Here is an 11,141-nt window from a genome sequence, read left to right as displayed (position 1 = left end):
GCGATTGGGTCATTCGTTTCAATTTATTACAATGATTAAGTCATACAATCTTGTGACCATTGACATTTTATGGATTATATGCATGCAATGCGTTAAGTTAAATCTATTTTCATAAAGAAGCCCGCAATTTTGAAAAGCAAAGTTTGGGTGGAGCTCGCTTTACGAAGTAACACTGATTCGATTTACTGACCTCTTTTGCTGTATGCTCAGCAGTTGCCATTCACCGTGTTCAGTGTAAATGTCGTCACTTGAGGCATTGGTCAAAATGTGCATGTCCACACGGCTTTCGTCATGAGTCCAGCTTCCGAATTTCATCCGGCATTTTTGTTCGTCAAATGGAAAAAATCTTGAAAGAAAACAAACTCACTTCTGCATTAAAAAGAAAATTACTAATCGGAAGAACAACTGTGACGTGTAGCATATTGAATACGGTATGCGCAACACGATATAAGATACCGGTTTACACCTTATCATCTGGTAAACTAAGTTGGTGGCGCTCAATCATTATTAGAATAGCATGTTAAATGGAAATGGTTGCAAAAGGTTAGGACGAAGTTGAACATAGATTACCAGTGCAACGATTTCCAAATTGGAGGGAACTGTGCTGTTGGCACAGGAACCCCATACACCTGGTTCCTAGCCAACAACTCAAAGTTTGAGTCCAACGTTTCATTAAAGGTTCACACGATGGGAATAATTGTTCGACTTGTCGGTCTCGAGGTAAGAGGCCTTTTAACTTAACCTCGCTTAACAACAACCAACGGAGCAAGTAACACCATGCGTTATGTATGTTGTCGGTCAAATCCGGTCTCAGCTTGAATCCGTTTTTACTTAGGTTAAATTGGTGATCCCTATCTTTTACCTAGGTTGAATATTTGAATATGCACTCTACCAAGTTTAAAGCAGCTATCATACCCCAAAAAAGGGCTATACCTTCCCTCAAGCTCTGTGTTACGCATCTCAACACATCTTCTTAATGCAGTATCGTATCATCTTATCTTTTTATATATTCATAAACTTATCCATCTAGTCTCAACATAACAACATACCGGTACTCGAACTCGGACCCTCTAGATCTATAGTCCCGTGTCTTCACCACTACACTGCAACGACGAACATGCTCAACAGCTGTTTTCATTGAAAGGTTACGTTTATACAAACGTTGGCCGTGTAGCACTTATATTTTGAACAGAGTTAACTGAATAGAGTGTAATGTGAAGTGCTCGATTTCTATCCCATTTCCTTGCACTTGTACATGTTCATTGCCGTGACTTTAACATTTCCAGTTCCCACGGCCTTCTCCCGTCTGACCTTGTAGCTCAGTCGGTAGAGCGGCGGAGATCTAACCCGAAGGTTGAGGGTTCAATTTCCACCCTGGTCAGAGTTTTTCTCTGTCCTTGTGTGGGCCCATTTCCATCAGTAGGGCTAACGCTCACATGGTTCATAAGGGATAGAAATCGAGCACTTCACATTACACTCTATTCAGTTAGCTCTTTTCATTGTTTGCTTTTGTTAAGAGAAAATACATGGGGAAGAGAGGGCATCCCCCATACCTCCCCTTTTCCTTAGGTAACACTTCTCAAGTTATTTTTAGATCGACTCCCACGCTGTACATATCCCAAGGGGATTAGGCAACAGCCATTGATATGGCGAGAACGTGCGCGTGTTCCGCGTGGATAGGCCACGCTCAGAGAACACATTCCTGCCATACGATTGGCAGTTGCCTAATCCCCTTGGGATGTGTACAGCGTGGGAGTCGATCTAAAAATAACTTGAGACATATTACCTACGGAAAAGGGTATGAATTGTCCCTTTATTTTCTCTTGCTTTTGTATAATAAGTCAATTGATATCCCTGTACTAAACCAAGAGTAATCCTAAACGGACCCTAATTTTTCTCTAGGCTTGATTCAGGCTCCCAAAAAAGTTCTTCAATTCATCTGAGTGCATTTACAACTGTAGGTAAAATGAGGATCACCAATTTAACCTACAATTGTAGCTGTTCCACCTGAGAACGGATTTTACCGGCAACATATACGCACGTAGAAAACTAACAGAAACAGTAGTGTAAGTAAATTTCCAAATAAAAGTTTTAGGATATGCTCTAGATACTGAATTAGAAGACCGAGTGTCTTTTCTTTTGTGGCAAGTGCGTAAATGACATAATTTTGCCCGTCCATCATAACTTTTCAAAGAACACAGGTAACTTGCAATTGTATGCATTGAGAAACTCTTTTAGTCCGGCAGAGTTGAGCCTCTTTTTGGTGCAATTGTATGCATTGAGAAACTCTTTTAGTCAGAGTTGAGCCTCTTTTTGGTGCAATTGTATGCATTGAGAAACTCTGTTAGTCAGAGTTGAGCCTCTTTTTGGTGGATTGTTCGATAACGAAAATTGTAGAAAACGCTGCTCAAATATGTTTCGAGCGTTTGCGCGAACTTTGTATTGTTACCTGACGTCCAGATGACACACTGTAACAAACATGGCGGGGGCAAGCCATATAGTGTTTCCGTTAGAATAAATGATTACGTCTGTTTTATATTTGTGGGTTCCACCAGAAAATGTAAACTCTGCGCTGAAAAAAATATTATGTAAAATTAGATAAACCGATTCTGAGTTGACTGTGGTGAACACGGGACATGGCTTTTAGCTAAACGGTAAACCAGTTAGGAAGGCTCGCAAGGGTTTTCCCCAGCTAACACTGTGCATGGATTGCACTGTGGATCCTTTCAGTAGGGCAACGTATTGGTATTTGTCTAATATATAGATTTAGCCAAGACTAAAAGCGGAGCTCCCGTTTCTAACGCCAAAAAGCAATATAGTGTTTATGGAAATGATTGTGCTTCTGCATAAAGTACAAAATTAATCGTCATAGTGTGTACTGTTTACAGTGATCAAACAGTGCAAACACCTCTGCGCTGACAGCAGTAAACAAAAAGGCTTTGCAAACAATAACTAACAATATTATTCAACAACTAAAACTGAAATTACATGCACAGTAAACTCTTTCACAACATTTTCCGTTTGACTGACATCTTTACTCCCTCTCTCTTCAGTTCAGAACAACAGCAGAAAAAATGTTTACTAATTAAAACGTCAACCTATAGTGTAGTAAATTCGCTTACTTGACTGCAATTTCACAGTCAAACAAACCAGCTCACAACTGGACACCCATTTCACATAAAAATGCCTATAAATGTGATTGTTGAAATATGTGAGAATCTCTGTCAACACGGAATTGCAAATGTTTTCAGGTCTTCTTCCTTTCTTAGCTAGTTTTGAAAAATGTGAGCGAGTCATCAAAGCTCATTATCAAAGAAGGAAAACAGTAAGCGTACCTGAAAGCTAACAGTTGTAAATAAGTGTTTTGTTTATCGCTCTATTTCTCTCAGCTTTATGTTGATTTTCATTGAAATTTTCTCTTCTTCTCCTTCCTCATGCTCTCTCGAGGATTTCTTCGCTTAAAATTTCTCAAATTTCGTCGCCTCTTTTCTCATGCTCTTTCCAGCTCTTTATCCCGTTGCTCGTCACTAATATGATTTCCCACCAGAAAAACACTGGTTGCCAATTGCAATGCTGCTACGTGATTTCCCGCCAAGGAAAAGTGCCCGGAACGCCCCCGTCTCCAGAGGCTGACGTGCCTCCCCACCTCCATTCCGACAGTCTGTACGGGCGGACGGACGCACGGACGTACGTGACGTCATAACCGAAATTTCTTGCATGGATAGATTTCCCAAAAAATCTTATCCATGGTGCGCTTCGCGCGCCAGAGGTCCGCTAATATTAGGAAGCCTTAGGAACGACAACGGCGACGGTGACGGGAACGTCACAAATTTACATATTTAGTTGGCAAAAGCAATAGCTTTGCACCCTCTGCGCGTGCATCTTTTCATTTTTGTCTTTTTCTTTGCCGTCGTCAGCAAAACAACAACGTGAAATGACCAAATTTGAGGTTTTAAGGAGATAGTCAGCGCTTTAAGGAAAAAATTTCATTTTCTCTCCCAAATATAGCGCCGTATATACTAGTTTCGTTCTTGAGGGATTGCCACACCTTTGTCACGTTAAAATGTTTGGAATATAGTCGCGAAGGGGTTTCACATTTAACGATGACGTTCTCGTTGCCGTTGCCGTCGTCCTTGCAATAGCTCCCTATTATCGTCGGACGAGGTTCTCATTGAGCTCCAACTGTTGCCATTGTAACTGCCCAACACTGCTAAAAAAAAACCAAGTCAGCTTTTGTAAAAAGCTAATTTGGTGATCCCGTATTTTTCCAATTCCGAAAACATATACACTCTGTTGTCTAATATGTCGTATCAGAGAAATTTATCCCGTAGACTTTGAAATATTTATGAAAAAGCTGTTGGAAAAAATCGAGAGAATACGAGGAAAGGAATCTTACTTGTATACAAAGAGTTAACAGTCCATATATGGCTCACCATATCTGATAGTATCGCGATCTTCTTTTTGTTTTGCCTATGCGCGAGCCGTCAATATTTCGTGGTATTGCCGTCTCACTTTTGCGGCCTGTGATTGGTTCCATATATTCCTGTGATTGGTGATTGGTTCCGTATATTCCGTATATTCCGTATTGGGCGGAGTCGCGAAGCGACGGAGCCCAATACGGAATAGATTTTCTCCCAACTAGCCGTCAATATAATGTTGTATTGCCGTCTCAAAATCGCAATTTTTTTTAAAAATGTATTTCCGGTTTTCGGGATATTAGGTCAAATTCGTATTCCCTGTCATCCGTTTTGATTCATCAGCTGATGCGAGTAGCTCAAGTGCTAGGATAAGTGTTGCAAGTATAATTTACGCACGCGCACTCAGTGGTAAGCCCCTTCGAGCCTCCTCAAGTCACAGAGTAATAGGACTTCGGATTAGTGTTTCACGAGTGTAATTATTACTAGCGATGGCAAATACATGGCTACTCTTCTCTTTCATACCTGTTGTAGAGAACAATATCTGGAACCCAAACTTTAGAGGCATCCACGTTTATTTCGTCAATTCCACCATATTGCGACGCATTCCATGTCAACAGAGGATTATTCCACCCCTAGATAAAGGAAATGTATACGCTTTTCCTATGAATTTTTAACAATGGCCTTTTAATGATAATAATTATCATCTTCATCATCATTATAATAATAATAATAATAATGATGATGATGATGATGATGATGATGATGATGATAACGCCATTTTGTGTTATTCATTCTCTTCTTAGGATGTCAGGTTTCAGATTTCTTTTTAAGCTTTGTGCACGCATTGCGGTCCTAACATTGCGCCCCAATTTCGAGAGAGGAGAGGCTTGGGCATGTACCCAATGATGACGTCTTTGCCATTTTGACTTTCCCGGAACCTATATGTGCTGCAGCCCAAAGTATCACTACCAGCACCTAATTTTCAGTACACACATAAATATCTTTTTTACCTGATATGTATAAATGATGACTTGCAGGAGCTGCTCATTGTCTTTCTAAATTTCAAAAACAGATTTAGAAGAAAACTTAGTTTCAATGAAGGATCATGCGTCCTCGAATTTTGCTTTTGTAAAACTTTTAAGGACGGTGCCTACTATTGTTATTGCGCATACGGTCTGCGCATCTCGAGATACTCGGGTTTCCTATCGGTGATGCTTACTAATGCAGTGATATTTTTGCGCGGCTTAAAAATATCTGGAGAAAGTAAATCTTAGTAAGTACTCTTGTTATCCAAAATGAAAATTGGCGGTAACCATGAATTTTTGAGAGACAATTAAGCTTCAATTTGAGAAAGAACGCCATACATTGCTTTGTATTTTAAAGCTGTTTACAAATATTCATGAATTATCTTTGAAAAATGCTTGGTTACCCCCAATTTTCTTTTTGGATTTCAATAACACTTGACTGTTAAGACCTACATTTCCTGCATAGTCATAAACAGGGGTAAAAATATCTTTGAATTAGTAGGCACCGTCCTTAACTAATGTGTGTTACTTGCTCTTAAAACTGTAGAGTTGCTTTACGCTCCCGATTAACCCCCAGCACAGGAGGAAGCCGCGGCGCCAGTAGTTACCCAAATTAGAGACAAACGACACTTTGACAACAGAAAAATTGCGTGCAAACATTTGCACGCCATTTTTATCCGTTTTTCCTTTCTTCTTAAAATCTATTTTTCTTTTGAATGATCTCTTACCAAGTCTATTATTTGTTTGAGTTTAGCTCTGAATGTGACCACAACTTGGGAATTCCTCTGAAGGACTGGACGAGATGACTTCTGGTAGTTTTGAAACAGGTCTCGCAGTAGGCGTTGCTCATCATTTATCAATGCAGCTGTAAAGAAGATAAACTAGTTATTCCCATTCTTGTCTCTCGGCCTCAGGTTTTTTGATAAGTTGACCACATCTTATATGTTCACTATCCAGTTATCTTTTGTTTGATACTCGACTGATGGTGACAGTTCTGTTTTCCACGAGATGCGTGCCTCTTAGTCACGAAATCTTTGTCGCCTCGTAACTGTCGCCATGTTGTTTTGTTTGGAGTAGACATTTTACTGTGAAGTCCTCGCGCTCGATGTATTGTGTTCATATGGTTTGCTTTAGGAGACACCACCTTGTGAACAACAGTGAACAGGTGGATATGGTCACTATCCACGGTTTTCAAGTTCTGAATCAGTTATTAGAGTTGGACAAATGCGTTTTTTAACCATTTTGTTAAATGGTCTTTTAAAAATAGCATACGATCTGTGTGTGATTTGACTGACCAGCTCCGATAGCCTCTCGGTGGTTGTTTATTACGGTCAGATAATATTTCATTCGACTTACATTTTTCATCTTTCACAATTTTAGAGTACAAATAACCGTTGTTGTTGTTGCATTTGTCCAGCTGAGACTAAGTATCAGGTTATTAAAGGCACCGGGTGAAGTTGTCCAGCCGAGCAATATTTTAATACTCGATCAGTATATGACGCAATTAACAAATAAAATATTCAGTCTTCGCAGGATTCAGGCACAGTTTTCAGTCATTGAGTAGTATATTCTGTTTTTTAAAATTTCTTTTCTATTACTCTGTAATGCTTTTATCGTGACTCGTCTTCCATGAGGCATGGGGTCGTCGCCGCACATCTCAGTCCAATGGCTTTAGCCGTCTTTTTACAGTATATCTTCTTTTTTGTGCCATATATTAACAATAATTAAATGAATTATTTTCAACGCGAGAACAAAGAGAAATCCTTTTTAGTCTACGACATGAATCACATGCAAAGAAAGTTCGCGATTCTGAACGGCTGAAAGCCACCATTCCCTTTGGCAGGCATAGTCAATCGGTACAGAGGAAATTCTACGTTATTGAGCTGCTGCATACTCACCGTTTGTCGGCAGAAGTAACAATGTGAACAACTGCATTGCTAGAAAATGCGACAGCTTATTCATCTAATATGAAAAAACAAAAACCTTACACTGATTAGAACATTGATGAGTAGACAACAATTGGTGTTGGAGGTTTCAGGGCAAGACAGTAAAAACGGATTGACCGTTTTCACACTAGAGACGGATAATCCGTCTAAGACGGGTTATCCGTCCTGCACGGATAATTCGTCTGAGTGTAAAAACGGAACGATGTTCATTTTAGACGGAAAAGCCATCTATTTTTATCCGTCAGAATATCCGTCTATATAGACGGATAATCGGACCGATAAAAATAGACTGGATCATTGGATAATGCAATTCGAGAGTTTTGATTAGCTAAGCCATCATGGGTTATGAACCATTATACCATGATCTACAAACACGGCAAGCATATGCGTGATTTTTTGGGCTTTTTTATTTTTATTGTAGTCTAGTTTTCTATATTTTGGGAACGTTTTTAATAAAACAATTATTCCACTCGCGCTTGTTGGATATGAGATGATTATAGCCGACTCGGCGCTACGTGCCTCGTTGGCTATCTATCATCTCACATCCAACGCGCGCTCATGGAATAATTGTTAAGCAGACGGATTATCCGTCTCTTGTGTGAAAACGGCCATTTAAAGCGAGCAAAGACGGATTTGTTCTCCAAGGGAAAAAGAGGTTTCATCTGAAACTCAATTTTAGATCCAACGTAACATTAACTACGTTAACAATCGATCGATAGGTTGCTGTGCATTAAATATTAATTTGGAATCCGCTAACTGAATAAAATATACTAAACAAAATTTTTGAAGTTTAGCGTTAATTAAAAGTAACATATTAACGAGCAGAGAATACTCTTATTCAAACTGAACCCTAAGAAGAAAGCTTTGGAAGACTATATCTTGAAACTGATTATGTATTTGTAATTGTTCTGGTGATATTTGATCTAGGCTAAGGAAGAGGACGTATTATGTATCTGATGTACAAAATTTGATTCATTGGTTGAAATTTCATGCACTTATGATTTTGTATGGGGAAAACTAGGCCGCATAGATTCACTTGCTCGCATAGTGTTGAAGAATTATTCGACAGTCGGGTTCATTGGTAATTCTAAAGGAGGTTTAGATCCCCTAAGTGGTTCAGAGTATCTGAACTCAGATCAGTGACACTAAACTATCTTACCTTTCCAAGAAACAACCCTCAGCTTGTTCTTCCTCAGGGTACGTAACGATAACTGAAAGCCGAATTAATTAAACGAACTGAAAATAAATACAACATAACCACAATCTCTTGAATCGATAAAATTCAATGCATGTAAAAAAGTGTAAGAGCAATTAACTGAGATCCTTTAAAAGTGTTTTCAAGTTAAAATACTGAGGTGTTGGCCCAATTTTCCATGTAAAGCTATTTAATTATAGAAGACTTCATCTGCAGATTTTTCAAAAAGTTGTACGTTTACTTCACACACAAAAAAGACAACGGTATCTGATAAAATCATACAATTTCTAGCTATGGATTGCAGTATTTAAGAAATAAACTATTCAAGATCATGTTTTCAGCTGTGCTTCTTTTAAAACCGTTCCCGCCAAATCGTCTTCCTGAATATTTTAAATAAATTCATTACAATGACTTCTTTGATGGTCAAATAATCTAATTCCTTGTCAGAAAAGACTACTGATACAAAAATACAAAATTACCCAACTCCAACCATACTTTTTGTATTGAACTGTTCAATGAAATTATTTCGCGTTTTTTAATTCCTTCCGAGTTATTCCCTTTTTCTTGCAAATGTTATGGAAATGTTATGGTCGAGGCAGAATGGTATAAATATTTTATTAGCGCTTTAATGACGTCAACTTTAACAAACATTTTTTTAAAAATTTGGTTCATTGAACGGGAAAGTTAACGTATATGGTGGTTCTCTTGAAAAGCTACTAAAACTTGTCATTATCAAATTAAAATTGTCTCCCTTTTTCCATCAAGTCCAGGAATTCCTGTCTTCAGAGCCCACAAAAACTGACTGTAATTCGAAGCCCAGAGGTTTCGGAATTTTGTGGAAACCCTGTTAATCATTATTATTTGTGCGCGAACATAGATTACACAAAGGTGTCACATTAATTGCCAGTTCCCATTTCGAGTTACATTAATTGCACTTAGCGAATCCAATTATTGTTGGTGATAATGATGCAGGGCACCCAACGACCAATTTGTTGTAAAATGTATTATTATACCCCAGTTAATGAAAAAAATGTTACTAAGGCATTTTCAGGCCGGTGTTTTTCACTGTTGCTGGGAAAACATTATCTGTTACTTTTTCCCGGCAAGACACACGAGAAATTTCTCAGCCAGCTAGATAAAATTGGTTGGTTTCCCAGCCAGCTGATCAATTTTTTTTTTCCAGCCAGGAATTCCGCGCGCTTTCAAATCCCTCGATCCTAAACGACCGAACAAAAGCGACAAAACCGGGACAAAACAGGTTTTTTCCGCAAGCGCAATCACTCTGACCAGCCGTCGTATGTTTGTTACTACTCTCTGGGAGAGGGAAGGGGTTCTTTTTTTTTTTTTTAGTCGTCCTCAGTCCTCAGAGTTTCTACAGCCAGCTCGGGTTGAAATGCTAGAAAAAGTCAAGAATTCCCAGGCAAAACTTCTATCAATAACAAAATTTCCCAGCCAGCTCATCGAAACACCTGTATTTTTGCCAGCCAGCAAGATTCCTCTGGGGAACAGATAATGTGAGGAACAGATTCGTTGGGTGCCCCTGATGATGTAATGTACTCGTGAGAAAGATCATAGGCTCCTTGCTTAGCAACGGAAAAGCTAGGGAAAGCTGAAAAGGAAATCAGGCAGACAAAAATCGAACCAACACCGGTCGGATACTTTGAACCATTGAGCCACAAGAAGCCCTAATAAGCTTAATCGTTTATTATGGTTCTTAGATATACATACTGATCCTCTGGTCAGAGAGCTCAGGCATCGAACGGTTAATATGACTCAACCTGATATTTAGCCACCGGTGTACGGGAAAATGTTGTTGAGGGGGGATGCGGGGCTGTGAAAGAAAAGGAAGTTTTGCATTGTATAAAAAACCAGGAGCCGGGAAAGAGAAATTCGCAAGGAGGGAGAAAAATGTTGATTGGCAAGGGTCCATCATAGGGTAAGCGAGGTAAAATCCGGGATCCCTCGAGCTCATAAACTCCCCCAGCCTTACTAAAACTCCCACATTCCGATCTTTTAATTACCAGACCATGCAACTGTTTTCCAATTACCTTCTGCTTTTCATTCACCCGTGCCCTTTTCCTTTCGATAAAAAATGATAGTTTGGACTTTTGACCTCTAGATTGCAGCGACCTTGTAGAGCTAATTTTAATCAAGAGAGTATGAAGGTAAGAGAGGTAATCCCTCATATTGGCCCTGTTCCCATCGTAATCCCTCTTAAGTTATTTTTAGATCTCATGCGAGATCCGGTATTTCCACGAGGGTTTACTGATAGCCAATCATATGTCCCCATTTTTACCAATTTTGACAGCTGAGTGAATTCTCATGCAATGATTCGCGTCGTTTGCGAAAATGGAGACATATGATTGGCTATCAGTTAACCCTCGTGGGAATACCGGATCTCGCAGGAGATCTAAAAATAACTTAAGAGGGATTACGATGAGAATAGGGCCAATATGAGGGATTACCTCTCTTACCTTCATACTCCCTTGTTTTATTAAAAAACAAAAAATAAAAAGAGACCATTTTGGATTGAATCAATCATTTCGGTTGACCAAAC

General features: G+C 39.2%; 1 protein-coding gene across 1 annotated transcript in view; it reads right to left on the bottom strand.

The window, feature by feature from the left end:
• LOC138005833 (neuronal acetylcholine receptor subunit alpha-10-like) overlaps positions 1 to 11,064 on the bottom strand; it is a 12,397-nt gene extending 1,333 nt beyond the window's left edge. The window contains exons 1-7 of the mRNA XM_068852010.1: positions 11,059 to 11,064; positions 7,342 to 7,405; positions 6,172 to 6,308; positions 5,429 to 5,473; positions 4,941 to 5,050; positions 2,450 to 2,572; positions 191 to 346 (exon numbers count right to left, since the gene is read on the bottom strand). Of these exons, the coding sequence (XP_068708111.1) occupies positions 191 to 346; positions 2,450 to 2,572; positions 4,941 to 5,050; positions 5,429 to 5,473; positions 6,172 to 6,308; positions 7,342 to 7,405; positions 11,059 to 11,064 (641 nt within the window). The remainder of the gene's footprint in view (positions 1 to 190; positions 347 to 2,449; positions 2,573 to 4,940; positions 5,051 to 5,428; positions 5,474 to 6,171; positions 6,309 to 7,341; positions 7,406 to 11,058) is intronic.
• Positions 11,065 to 11,141: the final 77 nt, after the last annotated feature.

The sequence above is a fragment of the Montipora foliosa genome, chromosome 6 (genome assembly GCF_036669935.1).
Source record: "Montipora foliosa isolate CH-2021 chromosome 6, ASM3666993v2, whole genome shotgun sequence".
NCBI lineage: Eukaryota > Metazoa > Cnidaria > Anthozoa > Scleractinia > Acroporidae > Montipora > Montipora foliosa.
Note: the sequence above shows the minus strand (reverse complement) of the source record. Positions and strands in the feature narration are given on the sequence as shown.